Source organism: Triticum aestivum, chromosome 7B, assembly GCF_018294505.1.
Source record: "Triticum aestivum cultivar Chinese Spring chromosome 7B, IWGSC CS RefSeq v2.1, whole genome shotgun sequence".
NCBI classification, from domain to species: Eukaryota; Viridiplantae; Streptophyta; class Magnoliopsida; order Poales; family Poaceae; genus Triticum; species Triticum aestivum.
Genome location: NC_057813.1, coordinates 582,808,860 through 582,827,216, shown reverse-complemented (window position 1 = coordinate 582,827,216; position 18,357 = coordinate 582,808,860). Strand labels below are relative to the sequence as shown.

Sequence of the window (18,357 nt, the reverse complement as noted above, 5' to 3'; positions counted from 1 at the left end):
AAAATGTTCACGGAAATTCTAAATAAATTTCTTTCTAATTTTTGTTTATGTTTTCTCATTTTTGCTTGAAATTTGAATTTTCATAGTGTTTTCCAAAAATTGTCCATGTTCAAAATTTTGTTTGCTCTTTTTAAAATATGTTGGTGTTATGACATTCTGAGCAATTATGAAAGACACGAACTTTTTTGGCATATATGTACAAATGCTTTAAATGTGAATATTTGTACTTTATGAACAAAATTTTAAAAATAAACATTTTTTCAAATTTTGATCAAAATTTTATAAGCGTGAGCATTTTTTTAAAAAAAAGAAAAAACAAAAGAGAAATAGTGATAAAAGGACCTACTCAACAATGGGCCGGCCGAGCCGCAAACTGAAGTAGAAGAAAAAAACTAAATACACACAAGCATTAGTATGACCTAGTTGATTAGTGTGGTCCTCCTTACTCCTTAGACAACATGACTTGTGTTTGATTCACTTTATTTGCACTCTTTTTTCTTTCAAAAAGAAAGTAAAAAAACATCTGAGGGTGCCGTGTATCTGCGCGGGTGAAAAGACTATCCTACCCTTTATTATGAAGGGGTATAGAGATATCTCAACCATCGATGTGTTTAGGGGGGATATGCCGAAGCAAAAGTCTATACTATATTGTGGTCCTCGTGCGGAAATAGCCAATGTTTCTCGGGTCCCATTGTATTCAAATAAAGAAAACAAAAATATCAAAATGAGTCAAACATTTCTTAAATTCTTTTTCACAAACATGCTTAACGTAATGCTCGTGTGAAAAGTTAGACGGAGCAATGAGATCGGCCTGACATGTTTGTATTTTCCTCTGCAGAAGAGGGGAGTGGTTGTATCTTCAATATGCCGGTGGTTATTTCATCAACTCGAACGGGCATCTATAGGTGTGATCGACCTAGTTTCATCCTTTTTTTTTCTTAGTCATGGATACCTCAGGACTGACATTGCTCACAGTTGTCAACAAAGATCGGTGAGTTATGAGTTGTGCGTGTGGATTGTCTTTTTCTGTTCTCCAGTTGTCGACATACCATCATCATGTGCGGGGATGAAGATGGTGAAGGACATCCCAAAGACTGGATTTTATTTTCATTTTTCGTTTGAGAAATTTTTGTGCAGTGTCAGTGCTCGGTTGATAGAAAATGCAGCTCGTTTCGAAAGAAAAGAAAACACGCACAAAGGCTCGGCAGCCGTGTGCCGCGCGGCGCCGCCCAGGACGCACGCGGCGGCATGCTCGCCGACGACCCCGCGCGCGCCTAGGCGCAAGTGCACCGGCGGCCCACCGTCCACTGCACCGCAGCGCACGCAAGCCCACGGCCATGTCGCCGTCGCACGGTTGGCCACCTGTCACCGAACCCTCTCATCCCCACCCACGTGAAGTTTTACAAGTAATCTAGAGAAGAGGCTCACGTGAAGCCGGTCAAACGGCCGTCCACCGTCCTCTCGGAGCGCGGCAAATCGCAGGTTTACCGGCCGGCCGGCACACGGACACGGTCGTCTGTAAGCTAAATCCGTCGGCGGAGGAGCGGGGAGCTGGGCCAGGACAAGAAACCACATGGGCGAGTTGTCTTACTATGTAACTAATCCCCTCTGTGTTGGACACGACTGATGCCGAGCCTGATGGACTTCTTCCTCGTTCCCATCCGTCGGCAAGAACACATGGGCGCGGAGCCCGTGGAGCGTACGTACGTATGGCTTTCGCGTTGGACACGATCCGCGCCGATCCAGATCTACGGGTCATATACCGTCTTACGTACTTTAAGAGCAACTCAAAGGCGCCAACAACGCAAACTGTTCGTTTAGGTCCAAACTACCTTTTTTATCCGCACGGGGTCTATGACTCTATTCCAGGCTCAAAATTTGAGTCCGGTTTGCATAGGCGCGGACACGGAGCGGAGGATCGAGACGTCTGCACTTGTCCTTGCCTGGCCCGTCAGCGGGTGGCACATCCACCCTCATTTCTCACAACAATTACGTCGACAGCAGCGTGCACTCCCCGACTCCCGTGCCGGCCGGAGTGATTCTTCCCGCACTACGCTTTAGATAGATAGATGATTCCGACGATACGATACGATACGCTCGCCGTGCCTGCAAAGGTCCACGGCCGCGTCACATCCCATCCCTCCCCGCCTTCTTCCTTCCTTTGCACAGACAGGAATTCAGGATATGCTTTCCTTGTCCCGCCATGTTTCCGACGCAGCCTTCCTTCCTTTCTTCCAAAACCGTCAGCCGAAAGCCAAAAAAGGCATAAATGACAACACACCTCCACTACTCACCGTCAGAGCACGATCAGCACGTGAAACAGCGATAGTGGATCGCCAAATGGTTCATCAACAATCAGACAAAACCACACCAAAAACAGGCAAACAGGAACCTCCGCTGGCCATTCATGGACTCGCGGATTTCAACGGCAGGGGAGGGAGAAAAGAAACGCGAGGTTTTCCAGAGATGTACGGAAATGATAGCAGAAGCGAAGCAACCGAGGCATCTCATTACTGGACTTGTGTAAGCAGGAGTACTGATCTACGTACTAATATTTGCCATCGATCAGGTCTCAGCTCTGATCACATTATGATGATGATGATGATGAAGGGAGCATTGCATTCTGTGGCACCACCTAACTAACTTGCCTTTTTCTTTAATTAATATAATAAATATCCCGGCCTTCCTCTTCTCGGCTCTCTCTCGGCGCCGGTTCTCAAACTGAAGAATCGTTTTCTCCAACCCATGGTTTATACAGCATCCTCTGAGCGTTCCACGCCTATTTTCCTGACAAGGTAGAGACTCAAATGTTACTTTCATCTCCTCAAAACTTCAATTAAAAGCAAATACAGTTTCTCTAACAAACCCGGTATTGCCATTATTTAGATCTTCGACAACAAGGTTATAATTCTCATGGATTGTATTATACCCCAGACAACAGCCACAACAAGTAACCATATTGGCTTTGCTTGAAGGCAGGCTAACAACTGTCCAAGCAAAAGAAACGAGTGAATGAAAGAATGAAAAAGCTAACATGTCCACACTTCCAAGCTTCTCGAATTGCGTCGCTGCTAATCAGGCAGAGAAGCCCAGGCAGCGTGTTATGCCAATGAAAGTGCTGCGTACTACAGGACGCCATGTTATCTTGCTTAAAACAGTAATGATAGTTCAGCTAAGTGATAAAGACATGGATGTTGCTTGCTAGAACACCATTTATATACGCTCCAACGCCACCTAATCAACTTCTAATACGAATGGGACAGCCGATCAAGGACAAAAAAACTGATCGGCAGCCCCACCTAAAATAGCTTCTGCGATCACAAGTATTGATCACGATCGTGTAGAGCACACACATGCCCGTGTCTCCCCCTCAAAACAACGGAACAGCTAATCGCGCAAGAAAAGGAGCAATGAAGAGGACGCTCCCAAGGAAATGCAATGTGCTTTTCCAAGACATGAATCATGGCCAAACTGGACGGCGAATGGGTACAACCAGTACACGATGAACATGTAAATAGTTAACAGAAATCAAATTGACACACAGGAACAATGAGAGGCATGGCAAATGCACATATCTCCTGAAGTACTCTGCTGTCAGGCAGAAATGTTCCTTCTAGACAAGTGACTCAAATGTAAAACCATCTGCAAGCCAGTACCGGGCACCTATAAAATCGTTGAAGTTGAGGCCATTGAAGATCCTAAGCTCCTATACACGACATTAATCTTGGAAACTGTTAGTAGTACCTTCACCCCATATCACAATCTTGCCAACTGTTAGTACCATCACCCCATATCCCAATCTTGGACCTCATCATTAAATAATTGGAATTGCCTCCTGAATATTGTTTCAATGACTGTACTAATTAGCCTACAATATCAGATCCCTCGAGCACAGTCCACATATTCCCTTTCGTCCCAACACAAGATCAATTAACTAGACACAAAAGAAACTTGCACACATCAACCTTGGAAAAATTATAATATCCCCAGCCAACAGATCAAGCATTACTCTTAAGATAATAGGAATGCGTTGAAAACTTGAAACGGCACTGCCAATGTCATCACTCTCATGCTGTTGTAAGGCCAGCTGAGCTAAATATCAGCCATAACTGACAGAATCATGGAATTATTATCCAGTGGCATATGCTAACACCGAACGAATTCGTCAGCTACTACTCTATATCATATACTCCCTCCGTTCCAAATTACTCATCGCTGAAATGGATGTATCTAGAACTACAATACATCTAGATACACTCATACGTGCGACAAGTAATTCGGAACGGAGGGAGTATAAGTTTGTAGCATCGAGTTCATGCCCGGTCATCATATAGAAGTGGTCAAATTAGCCGCATTGAAATATCTAACACTGGTATGAAGAACATGTCAGGAGTAATTTGAGCCCTCACCTCCGCCCAGGCGTTCCTGGCAGCTCATCGACCTGCTGGCCTTGCCGCTGGTGCGTTCCTGGTGGCGGCTATCATTGGCAACCCTCGCCGAGCCAACCCTGAACCCCGGCTGTGCCTTGCCGGCGGTCTCAGGCTCATCAGACGCCGTCTCCACGTACTTCGCCGAACCCATCTCCATCTGCGCGATGCGCACTGCGCCGAAGAGCTTTTCGGGCAGCTCCTCCTCGGACTGGGACTCGACAAGGAAGCCCATGTCGATGGTCACCGAGGTGACCGCGCCCAGCGCCAGATGCAGGATGGCGGTGGCAATCGCCGAGCTGCCGATGTCCACGTCGATCTCGAGGTAGTCGTCGCCCCTGTGGTAGCGGCACGTGAGCGCGCGGCCCAGGAGGCACGCCCCGTAGTTGCCGACGGTGGCGCGGACGAGCCAGGGGCCCTTGACGATGCGGTTGACGATCTTGAAGCGGGCGTTGCGGTACGCGTCGTCGCCGTAGACGAAGCGCCCGAGCAGCGAGTCCGGCGGGATGGGCGCCTCCGCCGCGAAGTAGAAGACCGAGCTGTACGCGTCCGGCCGGCCGGGGACCTGGAGAGGAAGGCAACGCAACGCGGGGTCTCAAAATCAGGCGGCCATCACACAGGAAGAGAAGAAAAAAAAACGATTTTTTTTAATTTTATCTCCGGATTCCTTCCTAGGCCTAGATGCGATCGATCGGGTCGGGACCTGGAGATTGACGGCGAGGAGGAAGTGGGCGTTGGGGTCCTTGCGGAGGCGCGCGCGGCGGAAGGCGGCGGCGACGGGGACGTCGTCGCGGGCGAGCAGGTGGTCGAGGCGCGCGTGGGAGCGGAGCCAGTCGACGCCGGCGGGGCGGAGGAGCCAGTCCGCCGACGCGGCCGACTTGCCGCGCTTCCCGCCGCCGCCGGAGAAGTAGCCGCGCGCGCGCAGCTGGAACAGGTCCCCCGGCGGCGCGGCCCAGCCGTTGGAGCCCCTGTCGAGGTCCACCTGGCGCAGCGAGCCGGCGGACACGGCCTCCTCGCGCCAGTTGTCGCCGCCGCCGCCCGGTTCGTCCTGCTTCCGGCGCTGGGGCGTCGTCGGGGGCATCGCCGCCGTCCTGGGCCGGGTGTGGGGTGGGGGGCGGGTCGGGGGGGTCCGGCCCTGGGTGCCTTTGCGCGAATTGTGGGAGGCGTTGGACTTTGGCTATCGGTTGGGAGGGCAGCAGCTGCGCCTATAAAACAGTGGGGATCGACCGATCGATGTGGGATCCGTGAGAACGAAGCCCACGCGGTGTCCTCCGCCTTTAAGCGCCTTCCATCGTGATTTTGAGGTCCCGTGTTGATCGTCGTCATGTGGAGATTTTTACATTTTAACCTCCATGTAACAATTTTCAAAAGATAAACTCTATCATGTGCCACAGCATTTTCCACTCAAATTTGTGGGACAAATTTGACTTTGATACGAGACAAAGAAAATCTTCCATAAAAAGGCAGCATTTTTTTCAAGGATACACCATGAAAAGGCTTAGAGGAAGTGCCAATATGGCAGATACAACCCCGAGCGGCATATAAAGCATGAAAACAGCCATACCATGACTACAAAAGCATGACTAGAGCGGCACATTACTCCAACCACAAGTGGTGAAGAGGCATAAAAAGGCAGCATACGAGTAACAAAACTGGAATTATCATTGTTCGAGATGGGCTGGTGGAGATTCCTGCTTGACAGTGAGTTACTTTTCGTGTAGAGGGGCTTATTATGGTGATTGACATGCAGTCGCCATCAAATTGCATGTTTTTGGTATTAAAGAAAAGGACGGCTAGATATCATCTGTCAATGGTCATATTCGGTGCACTTGTCACGGGGTTGTGTTGCTGAATTAGTTGGGAACCGTATAAATTCAACATATGTCATTATTCGGGGTGAAAAATGATTTTCACAACTCCTGCCTATTGAGCGAGGCTTGGTACGTCGAAGTCTTTGATAAAATATGACATCTTAAGTGTCTTTTAAAATTGCGAACTGAGCGTAGCTCATATGCTTAGGTTCTCTGTGGCCGAACCGACCCTCCGGGGTTGAAGTTTCAAACTTGGCAATAGTGCTTGTATTTTCCTGTTTTTTTAGGTTTTTTGGCGATATCTGTTCAGTGAGAGGGGACTTTTCCCTTGACTACGAGGCACGTTTGGTGACTTCGTCAATCTCAAGATGTCTGTGTCTTGCCTACATCCACCGAATTCTCCTGCAGTACATATTGTAATAATTGAACTCAATCATTTGCCATCAACAATTTCTAGACGAAATTACGGGACAAATTTAACTTACATATGAGCACATGAATAACAAAAGGTTGAACTATTATGTTTCAATAAAAGTTGGTGGGTTTTTTTTGCGGTTGAAAAATCTGATGGTGTTCTCAAGGCAATACCCTGGTTGACAGTATAAATTACTTTTCGTGGAGAGGAGCTATGGTGATTGACGTGTCATCGCCATCGGATTGCTCGTTTTGGAAGTTAAGGAAAAGAACGAATAGATATCATCTATGAATAGTGATACTTGGTAGACTTGTCAAGAGATTGTGTTGTTGAATTAGTTAGGAACAAAACTCTTAGTAAAGTCCACATATATCTCGAGTATGATTGAGGAAGGCATAAATGATTCCTAGCAAAAAAAATCACACAACAACTCCTAATTGAAGTAGACTCGGTCCTTCGAGTTGTTGACAAAAAATATGATGCTTTGAGCTTTTTGTTAAAGAAGAATCTTGAGTATGATTCAGAAAGTTACATATGATTTCTTGCACAAAAATTGATTTTCACATCTCTCGCTAATTGAGCTAGCCTTGAACCTTTCAAGTGTTCATGAAAATATAACACTTTAAGTATGTCTTTTAAGTATCGTGAGAGAAGAATGGATCAAATCAAGATCTCAATGATTACATGGTTAGATATGATCTCTCGTAACAAAAATGGTTAGATATAATTCCGTGAAGAAGAAAAAGGTTGTGTGTGGTTGTAATCATCACATCAAACAATAGACTGCTGCAGGGATGTACCTTGTCAGTGGGGCTGTTGTGATATGTCATTATGTTTCTAAGTAAATTTTGGCATCTCATGATCGTTCTACATTACTTGATTTTTAGAGAGCTCATTCCCCAATAGACTCTAAAATGAAAATCTTTGCTGGGACACACATAATATCTTCTATTATATTTTTTGGACATCAAATTTTGCCTGGAATGCTTGAGTATGAATTTCTTAGGGAGAAGCATTATGTCTTCTTAATGTGATTTTTTGGTGCAAAAGTAATGTTCTTTAATGTGCCCTTCAAATCTTCGCAATGTGTAATTTGAAATGACAAGCGAATGAAATCATTGTCCTTGGCCAAGTACTTATTTTGAAACCGATTGGCATCCTTTGAAATTGCACTTAGCATTCTTTTTCTTTGTGAGTGAGCATTTAGCATTCTACGTGCATTGGGCAAATAAAATATTTTTATTATGTATTGCATGGCTTTACCCTCGCCCGAAGGAGAGGTATCCCTTCCAGGAATTCTCAGTGTCCTCGAAGGGCCAAAGAGGGGGTTTGGAAATAGTTTTTAACCAGCAATTGATGCGCCTCGGTATAACCTCACTAGCTGCGTCATTGCCCCAAGCGCAAAGATGCCTCCTCCTACACCCCTCCCTCCCCTTCTTATACAGAGCTCCCTCCATTGGCGAGGTGGGACTAATTAGAAAAACAACAAGCAACCGACATACTACCAAATATAGACGATAATGCGCATTTAAAAATTCTGTTAAAAACATGTAAAATAGTATCTGATACATAATGTACATGAATGTTTTGCTATCAGTTCAGCGAAGGAGATTGCCTGGCGCTGGTTTGAGTATTTATTCTGGTTTAACTGGGGTGCAGGTGCACCACGAGCGAAAACCTTTGTCGTGTCTGCATGGGGAGGGAGAGAGCCTGGCTTTTTTCCTTACGGAGATAACGTTTTGAAGTCGCTTGCACACCAGATGGCCGTCGTTTTGAGTGTTTGATGTCATTATGTTTATAAGTAAATTTTGGCATCTCGTGATCGCTCTACATTACTTGATTTTTAGAGAGCTCATTCCCCAATAGAATCTAAAATGAAAATATTTGTTGGAGCACACATAATATCTTCTATTATAATTTTTGGACATCAAATTTTGCCTGGAATGCTTGAGTATGAATTTCTTAGGGAGAAGCATTGTGTCTTCTTGATGTGAATTTTTGGTGCAAAATTAATGTTCTTTAATGTGCCCTTAAAATCTTCGCAATGTGTAATTTGAAATGACAAGCGAATGAAATCATTGTCCTTGGCCAAGTCTTTATTTTGAAACAGATTGGCAACATTTGAAATTGCACTTAGCATTCTTTTTCTTTTTGAGTGAGCATTTAGCATTCTACGTGCATTGGGCAAATAAAATATTTTTATTATGTATTGCATGGCTTTACCCTCGCCCGAAGGAGAGGGATCCCTTCCAGAAATTCTCAGTGGCCTTGAAGGGCCAAAGAGGAGGTTTGGAAATAGTTTTCGACCAGCAATTGATGCGCCTCGGTATAACCTCACTAGCTGCGTCATTGCCCCAAGCGCAAAGATGCCTCCTCCCACACCCCTCCCTCCCCTTCTTGTACAGAGCTCCCTCCCCGCCGCCTCCCTCCATTGGCGAGGTGGGACTAATTAGAAAAACAGCAAGCAACCGACATACTACCAAATATAGTCGATAATGCACATTTAAAAATTCCGCTAAAAACATGTAAAATAGTATCTGATACATAATGTACATGGATGTTTTGCTATCAGTTCAGCGAAGGAGATTGCCTGGCGCTGGTTTGAGTATTTATTCCGGTTTAACTGGGGTGCAGCTGCACCACGAGCCAAAACCTTTGTCGTGCCTGCACGGGGAGGGAGAGAGCCTGGCTTTTTTCCTTGCGTAGATAACGTTTTGAAGTCGCTTGCACACCAGATGGCCGTCGTTTTGAGTATTTGATGTCATTATGTTTCTAAGTATATTGTGGCATCTCGTGATCGTTCTACATTAATTTGGTTTTAGAGTGCTCATTCCCCAATAGACTCTAAAATGAAAATCTTTGTTGGAGCACACATAATATCTTCTATTATAATTTTTGGACATCAAATTTTGCCTGGAATGCTTGAGTATGAATTTCTTAGGGAGAAGCATTGTGTCTTCTTGATGTGAATTTTTCATGCTAAATTAATGTTCTTTAATGTGCCCTTAAAATCTTCGCAATGTGTAATTTGAAATGACAAGCGAATGAAATCATTGTCCTTGGCCAAGTCTTTATTTTGAAACCGATTGGCAACCTTTGAAATTGCACTTAGCATTCTTTTTCTTTTTGAGTGAGCATTTAGCATTCTACGTGCATTGCGCAAACAAAATATTTTTATTATGTACTGCAGGGCTTTACCCTCGCCCGAAGGAGAGGGATCCCTTCCAGAAATTCTCAGTGGCCTCAAAGGGCCAAAGAGGGGGTTTGGAAATAGTTTTCAACCAGCAATTGACGCGCCTCGGTATAACCTCACTAGCTGCATCATTGCCCCAAGCGCAAAGATGCCTCCTCCCGCCTCCCTCCCTCCCCTTCTTATGCAAAGCTCCCTCCCCGCCGCCTCCCTCCATTGGCGAGGTGGGACTAATTAGAAATATAGCAAGCAACCGACATACTACCAAATATAGTCGATAATGCGCATTTAAAAATTCTGCTAAAAACATGTAAAATAGTATCTGATACATAATATACATGGATGTTTTGCTATCAGTTCAGCGAAGGAGATTGCCTGGCGCTGTTTTGAATATTTATTCCGATTTAACTGGGGTGCAGGTGCACCACGAGCCAAAACCTTTGTCGTGCGTGCACGGGGAGGGAGAGAGGCTGGCTTTTTTCCTTGCAGACATAACATTTTGAAGTCGCTTGCACACCAGATGGCCGTCGTTTTGAGTATTTGATGTCATTATGTTTCTAAGTAAATTTTGGCATCTCGTGATCGTTCTACATTACTTGAGTTTTAGAGCGCCCATTCCCTAATAGACTCTAAAATGAAAATCTTTGTTGGAGCACACGTAATATCTTCTATTATATTTTTTGGACATCAAATTTTGCCTGGAATGCTTGAGTATGAATTTCTTCTGGAGAAGCATTATGTCTTCTTGATGTGAATTTTTGGTGCAAAATTAATGTTCTTTAATGTGCCCTTCAAATCTTCGCAATGTGTAATTTGAAATGACAAGCGAATGAAATCATTGTCCTTGGCCAAGTCTTTATTTTGAAACCGATTGGCAACCTTTGAAATTGCACTTAGCATTCTTTTTCTTTTTGAGTGAGCATTTAGCTTTCTATGTGCATTGGGCAAACAAAGTTTTTTTTATTATTTACTGCAGGGCTTTACCCTTGCCCGAAGGAGAGGGATCCCTTCCAGAAATTCTCAGTGGCCTCGAAGGGCAAAAGAGGGGGTTTGGAAATAGTTTTCAACCAGCAATTGACGCGCCTCGGTATAACCTCACTAGCTGCGTCATTGCCCCAAGCGCAAAGATGCCTCCTCCCGCCCCCCTCCCTCCCCTTCTTATATAGAGCTCCCTCCCCGCCGCCACCCTCCATTGGCGAGGTGGGACTAATTAGAAAAACAGCAAGCAACTGACATACGACAAAATATAGTCGATAATAAGCATTTAAAAATTCTGTTAAAAACATGTAAAATAGTATCTTATACATAATGTACATGGATGTTTTGCTATCAGTTCAGTAAAGGAGATTGCCTGGCGCTGTTTTGAGTATTTATTCCAGTTTAACTAGAGCGCAGGTGCACCACGAGCCAAAACCTTTGCTGTGCCTACACGGGGAGGGAGAGAGCCTGGCTTTTTTCCTTGCAAAGATAAGGTTTTGAAGTCGCTTGCACACCAGATGGCCGTCGTTTTGAGTATTTGATGTCATTATGTTTCTAAGTAAATTTTGGCATCTCGTGATCGTTCTATATTAATTGAGTTTTAGAGCGCTCATTCCCCATTAGACTCTAAAATGAAAATCTTTGTTAGAGCACATCTAATATCTTCTATTATATTTTTTGGACATCAAATTTTGCCTGGAATGCTTGAGTATGAATTTCTTATGGAGAAGCATTATGTCTTCTTGATGTGAGTTTTTGGTGCAAAATTAATGTTCTTTAATGTGCCCTTCAAATCTTCGCAATGTGTAATATGAAATGACATGCGAATGAAATCATTGTCCTTGGCCAAGTCTTTATTTTGAAACCGATTGGCAACATTTGAAATTGCACTTAGCATTCTTTGTCTTTTTGAGTGAGCATTTAGCATTCTACGTGCATTGGGCAAATAAAATATTTTTATTATGTATTGCATGGCTTTACCCTCGCCCGAAGGAGAGGGATCCCTTCCAGAAATTCTCAGTGGCCTCGAAGGGCCAAAGAGGAGGTTTGGAAATAGTTTTCGACCAGCAATTGATGCGCCTCGGTATAACCTCACTAGCTGCGTCATTGCCCCAAGCGCAAAGATGCCTCCTCCCACACCCCTCCCTCCCCTTCTTATACAGAGCTCCCTCCCCGCCGCCTCCCTCCATTGGCGAGGTGGGACTAATTAGAAAAACAGCAAGCAACCGACATACTACCAAATATAGTCGATAATGCACATTTAAAAATTCCGCTAAAAACATGTAAAATAGTATCTGATACATAATGTACATGGATGTTTTGCTATCAGTTCAGCGAAGGAGATTGCCTGGCGCTGGTTTGAGTATTTATTCCGGTTTAACTGGGGTGCAGTTGCACCACGAGCCAAAACCTTTGTCGTGCCTGCACGGGGAGGGAGAGAGCCTGGCTTTTTTCCTTGCGTAGATAACGTTTTGAAGTCGCTTGCACACCAGATGGCCGTCGTTCTGAGTATTTGATGTCATTATGTTTCTAAGTATATTTTGGCATTTCGTGATCGTTCTACATTAATTTAGTTTCAGAGTGCTCATTCCCCAATAGACTCTAAAATGAAAATCTTTGTTGGAGCACATATAATATCTTCTATTATAATTTTTGGACATCAAATTTTGCCTGGAATGCTTGAGTATGAATTTCTTAGGGAGAAGCATTGTATCTTCTTGATGTGAATTTTTCATGCAAAATTAATGTTCTTTAATGTGCCCTTAAAATCTTCGCAATGTGTAATTTGAAATGACAAGCGAATGAAATCATTGTCCTTGGCCAAGTCTTTATTTTGAAACCGATTGGCAACCTTTGAAATTGCACTTAGCATTCTTTTTCTTTTTGAGTGAGCATTTAGCATTCTATGTGCATTGCGCAAACAAAATATTTTTATTATGTACTGCAGGGCTTTACCCTCGCCCGAAGGAGAGGGATCCCTTCCAGAAATTCTCAGTGGCCTCAAAGGGCCAAAGAGGGGGTTTGGAAATAGTTTTCAACCAGCAATTGACGCGCCTCGGTATAACCTCACTAGCTGCATCATTGCCCCAAGCGCAAAGATGCCTCCTCCCGCCTCCCTCCCTCCCCTTCTTATGCAAAGCTCCCTCCCCGCCACCTTCCTCCATTGGCGAGGTGGGACTAATTAGAAATATAGCAAGCAACCGACATACTACCAAATATAGTCGATAATGCGCATTTAAAAATTCTGCTAAAAACATGTAAAATAGTATCTGATACATAATATACATGGATGTTTTGCTATCAGTTCAGCGAAGGAGATTGCCTGGCGCTGTTTTGAATATTTATTCCGATTTAACTAGGGTGCAGGTGCACCACGAGCCAAAACCTTTGTCGTGCGTGCACGGGGAGGGAGAGAGGCTGGATTTTTTCCTTGCAGACATAACATTTTGAAGTCGCTTGCACACCAGATGGCCGTCGTTTTGAGTATTTGATGTCATTATGTTTCTAAGTAAATTTTGGCATCTCGTGATCGTTCTACATTACTTGAATTTTAGAGCGCCCATTCCCTAATAGACTCTAAAATGAAAATCTTTGTTGGAGCACACGTAATATCTTCTATTATATTTTTTGGACATCAAATTTTGCCTGGAATGCTTGAGTATGAATTTCTTCTGGAGAAGCATTATGTCTTCTTGATGTGAATTTTTGGTGCAAAATTGATGTTCTTTAATGTGCCCTTCAAATCTTTGCAATGTGAAATTTGAAATGACAAGCGAATGAAATCATTGTCCTTGGCCAAGTCTTTATTTTGAAACCGATTGGCAACCTTTGAAATTGCACTTAGCATTCTTTTTCTTTTTGAGTGAGCATTTAGCTTTCTACGTGCATTGGGCAAACAAAGTTTTTTTATTATTTACTGCAGGGCTTTACCCTTGCCCGAAGGAGAGGGATCCCTTCCAGAAATTCTCAGTGGCCTCGAAGGGCAAAAGAGGGCGTTTGGAAATAGTTTTCAACCAGCAATTGACGCGCCTCGGTATAACCTCACTAGCTGCGTCATTGCCCCAAGCGCAAAGATGCCTCCTCCCGCCCCCCTCCCTCCCGTTCTTATATAGAGCTCCCTCCCCGCCGCCACCCTCCATTGGCGAGGTGGGACTAATTAGAAAAATAGCAAGCAACTGACATACTACAAAATATAGTCGATAATAAGCATTTAAAAATTCTGTTAAAAACATGTAAAATAGTTTCTTATACATAATGTACATGGATGTTTTGCTATTAGTTCAGCAAAGGAGATTGCCTGGCGCTGTTTTGAGTATTTATTCCAGTTTAACTAGAGTGCAGGTGCACCACGAGCCAAAACCTTTGCCGTGCCTACACGGGGAGGGAGAGAGCCTGGCTTTTTTCCTTGCGAAGATAAGGTTTTGAAGTCGCTTGCACACCAGATGGCCGTCGTTTTGAGTATTTGATGTCATTATGTTTCTAAGTAAATTTTGGCATCTTGTGATCGTTCTATATTAATTGAGTTTTAGAGCGCTCATTCCCCATTAGACTCTAAAATGAAAATCTTTGTTAGAGCACATGTAATATCTTCTATTATATTTTTTGGACATCAAATTTTGCCTGGAATGCTTGAGTATGAATTTCTTATGGAGAAGCATTATGTCTTCTTGATGTGAGTTTTTGGTGCAAAATTAATGTTCTTTAATGTGCCCTTCAAATCTTCGCAATGTGTAATATGAAATGACAAGCGAATGAAATCATTGTCCTTGGACAAGTCTTTATTTTGAAACCGATTGGCAACCTTTGAAATTGCACTTAGCATTCTTTTTCTTTTTGAGTGAGCATTTAGCTTTCTACGTGCATTGGGTAAACAAAATATTTTTATTATGTACTGCAGGGCTTTACCCTCGCCCGAAGGAGAGGGATCCCTTCCAGAAATTCTCAGTGGCCTTGAAGGGCCAAAGAGGGGGTTTGGAAATAGTTTTCAACCAGCAATTGATGCGCCTCGGTATAACCTCAGTAGCTGCGTCATTGCCCGAAGCGCAAAGATGCCTCCTCCCACCCCCTCCCTCCCTTCTTACACAGAGCTCCCTCCCCGCCGCCACCCTCCATTGGCGAGGTGGGACTAATTAGAAAAACAGCAAGCAACTGACATACTACAAAATATAGTCGATAATAAGCATTTAAAAATTCCATTAAAAACATGTAAAATAGTATCTTATACATAATGTACATGGATGTTTTGCAATCAGTTCAGCAAAGGAGATTGCCTGGCGCTGTTTTGAGTATTTATTATAGTTTAACTGGGGTGCAGGTGTACCACCAGCCAAAACCTTTGCCGTGCCTGCACGGGGAGGGAGAGAGCCTGGCTTTTTTCCTTGTCAAGATAACGTTTTGAAGTCGCTTGCACACCGGATGGCCGTTGTTTTGAGTATTTGATGTCATTATGTTTCTAAGTAAATTTTGGCATCTCGTGATCGTTCTACATTAATTGAGTTTTAGAGCACCCATTCCCCATTAGACTCTAAAATGAAAATCTTTGTTGGAGCACACGTAATATCTTCTATTATATTTTTTGGACATCAAATTTTGCGTGGAATGCTTGAGTATGAATTTCTTACGGAGAAGCATTATGTCTTCTTGATGTGAGTTTTTGGTGCAAAATTAATGTTCTTTAATGTGCCCTTAAAATCTTCGCAATGTGTAATTTGAAATGATAAGCGAATGAAATCATTGTCCTTGGCCAAGTCTTTATTTTGAAACCGATTGGCAACCTTTGAAATTGCACTTAGCATTCTTTTTCTTTTTGAGTGAGCATTTAGCTTTCTACGTGGATTGGGCAAAAAATATATTTTTATTATGTACTGCAGGGCTTTACCCTCGCTCGAAGGAGAGGGATCCCTTCCAAAAATTCTCAGTGGCCTCGAAGGGCCAAAGAGGGGGTTTGGAAATAGTTTTCAACCAGCAATTGACGTGCCTCGGTATAACCTCACTAGCTGCATCATTGCCCCAAGCGCAAAGTTGCCTCCTCCCGCCCCCTCCCTCCCCTTCTTATACAGAGCTCCCTCCCCGACGCCTCTGTCCATTGGCGAGGTGGGACTAATTAGAAAAACAGCAAGCAACCGACATACTACCAAATATAGTCGATAATGCGCATAAAACAATTCCGCTAAAAACATGTAAAATAGTATCTGATACATAATGTACATGGATGTTTTGCTATCAGTTCAACGAAGGAGATTGCCTGGCGCTGTTTTGAGTATTTATTCCGATTTAATTGGGGTGCCGGTGCACCACGAGCCAAAACCTTTGTCGTGCCTGCACGGGGAGGGAGAGAGCCTGGCCTTTTTCCTTGCGAAGATAACGTTTTGAAGTCACTTGCACACCAGATGGCTGTCGTTTTGAGTATTTGATGTCATTTTGTTTCTAAGTAAATTTTGGCATCTCGTGATCGTTCTACATTAATTGAGTTTTAGAGCGCTCATTCCCCAATAGACTCTAAAATGAAAATCTTTGTTGGAGCACACATAATATCTTCTATTATATTTTTTGGACATCAAATTTTGCTTGGGATGCTTGAGTATGAATTTCTTACCGAGAAGCATTATGTCTTCTTGATGTGAATTTTTGGTGCAAAATTAATGTTCTTTAATGTGCCCTTCAAATCTTCACAATGTGTAATTTGAAATGACAAGCGAATGAAATCATTGTCCTTGGCCAAGTTTTATTTTCAAACCCATTGGCAACCTTTGAAATTGCACTTAGCATTCTTTTTCTTTTTGAGTGAGCATTTAGCATTCTATGTGCATTGGGTAAAGAAAATATTTTTATTATGTATTGCATGGCTTTACCCTCACCCGAAGGAGAGGGATCCCTTCCAGAAATTCTCAGTGGCCCCGAAGGGCCATAGAGGGGGTTTGGAAATAGTTTTCAACCAGCAATTGACGCACCTCGGTATAATCTCACTAGCTGCGTCATTGCCCCAAGCGCAAAGATGCCTCCTCCCGCCCCAATCCCCCCTTCTTATATAGAGCTCCCTCCCCGCCGCCTCCCACCAACTAATTAGAAAAACAGCAAGCAACCGACATACTACCAAATATAGTCGATAATGCGCATTTAAAAAATCCGCTAAAAAGATGTAAAATAGTATCTGATACATAATGTACATGGATGTTTTGCTATCAGTTCAGCGAAGGAGATTGCCTGGCGCAGTTTTGAGTATTTATTCCGATTTAATTGGGGTGCAGGTGTACCACGAGCCAAAACCTTTGTCGTGCCTGCACGGGGAGGGAGAGAGCCTGGCTTTTTTCCTTGCGGAGATAACATTTTGAAGTCGCTTGCACACCAGATGGCCGTCTATTTGAGTATTTGATGTCATTATGTTTCAAAGGAAATTTTGGCATCTCGTGATCGTTCTACATTAATTGAGTTTTAGAGCACTCATTCCCCAATAGACTCTAAAATGAAAATCTTTGTTGGAGCACACATAATATTTTCTATTATATTTTTTGGACATCAAATTTTACGTGGAATGCTTGAGTATGAATTTCTTATGGAGAAGCATTATGTCTTCTTGATGTGAATTTTTGGTGCAAAATTAATGTTCTTTAATGTGCCCTTCAAATCTTCGCAATGTGTAATTTGAAATGACAAGCGAATGAAATCATTGTCCTTGGCAAAGTCTTTATTATGAAACTGATTGGCAACCTTTGAAATTGCACTTAGCATTCTTTTTCTTTTTGAGTGAGCATTTAGCATTCTACGTGCATTGGGCAAACAAAATATTTTTATTATGTATTGCAGGGCTTTACCCTCGCCCGAAGGAGAGGGATCCCTTCCAGAAATTCTCAGTGGCCTCGAAGGGCCAAAGAGGGGGTTTGGAAATAGTTTTCAACCAGCAATTGACGCGCCTCGGTATAACCTCACTATCTGCGTCATTGCCCCAAGCGCAAAGATGCCTCCTCCCGCCCCCCTCCCCCCCCTTCTTATACAAAGCTCCCTCCCCACCGCCTTCCTCCATTGGCGAGGTGGGACTAATTAGAAAAACAGCAAGCAACCGATATACTACCAAATATAGTCGATAATGCGCATTTAAAAATTCCGCTAAAAACATGTAAAATAGTATCTGATACATAATGTACATGGATGTTTTGCTATCAGTTCAGCGAAGGAGATTGCCTGGCGCTGTTTTGAGTATTTATTCCGATTTAATTGGGGTGCGGGTGCACCACGAGCCAAAACCTTTGTCGTGCCTGCACGGGGAGGGAGAGAGCCTGGCTTTTTTCCTTGCGGAGATAACGTTTTGAAGTCGCTTGCACATCAGATGGCCGTCGTTTTGAGTATTTGATATCATTATGTTTCTAAGTAAATTTTGGCATCTCGTGATCGTTCTACATCTACCATTCTTAAGAAGTTGCTCCCCACTTCTACCTATTCTCTCATCATGCACACTGTCCACATCAGCCTTATGCCACATCATCAATCTGTTGCAAAACCGTCCAATCAATCTTATTCACCCTACGGTCATGGCGTTGA

The 18,357-nt window shown here is 43.6% G+C and overlaps 1 protein-coding gene and 11 pseudogenes across 2 annotated transcripts; all 12 read right to left on the bottom strand.

Moving 5' to 3' along the window:
• Positions 1-2,467: 2,467 nt before the first annotated feature.
• Positions 2,468-5,597, bottom strand: LOC123159068 (protein ENHANCED DISEASE RESISTANCE 2). Of its 2 annotated transcripts, XM_044576865.1 has the most exons (3): positions 5,131-5,597; positions 4,410-4,992; positions 2,468-2,787 (listed from the first exon to the last, which is right to left on the bottom strand). In XM_044576865.1, exons 1-3 carry the CDS (start codon positions 5,506-5,508, stop codon positions 2,780-2,782), a joined length of 969 nt encoding a protein of 322 aa, XP_044432800.1. In that variant the 5' UTR covers positions 5,509-5,597; the 3' UTR covers positions 2,468-2,779. The 2 variants fall into 2 exon arrangements, with proteins under 2 accessions (XP_044432800.1, XP_044432799.1); XM_044576864.1 differs by lacking the exon at positions 2,468-2,787 and having other exon boundaries at positions 4,012-4,992; positions 5,131-5,594.
• Positions 5,598-7,927: 2,330 nt separating this feature from the next.
• On the bottom strand, positions 7,928-8,061 carry LOC123163304 (uncharacterized; annotated as a pseudogene).
• Positions 8,062-8,887: 826 nt separating this feature from the next.
• On the bottom strand, positions 8,888-9,021 carry LOC123163302 (uncharacterized; annotated as a pseudogene).
• Positions 9,022-9,862: 841 nt separating this feature from the next.
• LOC123163291 (uncharacterized) lies at positions 9,863-9,996 on the bottom strand (annotated as a pseudogene).
• Positions 9,997-10,838: 842 nt separating this feature from the next.
• LOC123163292 (uncharacterized) lies at positions 10,839-10,972 on the bottom strand (annotated as a pseudogene).
• Positions 10,973-11,813: 841 nt separating this feature from the next.
• LOC123163303 (uncharacterized) lies at positions 11,814-11,947 on the bottom strand (annotated as a pseudogene).
• An 841-nt stretch (positions 11,948-12,788) lies between these two features.
• On the bottom strand, positions 12,789-12,922 carry LOC123163289 (uncharacterized; annotated as a pseudogene).
• An 841-nt stretch (positions 12,923-13,763) lies between these two features.
• Positions 13,764-13,897, bottom strand: LOC123163294 (uncharacterized; annotated as a pseudogene).
• An 841-nt stretch (positions 13,898-14,738) lies between these two features.
• On the bottom strand, positions 14,739-14,872 carry LOC123163300 (uncharacterized; annotated as a pseudogene).
• Positions 14,873-15,711: 839 nt separating this feature from the next.
• Positions 15,712-15,845, bottom strand: LOC123163297 (uncharacterized; annotated as a pseudogene).
• Positions 15,846-16,684: 839 nt separating this feature from the next.
• LOC123163288 (uncharacterized) lies at positions 16,685-16,818 on the bottom strand (annotated as a pseudogene).
• Positions 16,819-17,644: 826 nt separating this feature from the next.
• LOC123163295 (uncharacterized) lies at positions 17,645-17,778 on the bottom strand (annotated as a pseudogene).
• Between the last annotated feature and the right edge of the window lie 579 nt (positions 17,779-18,357).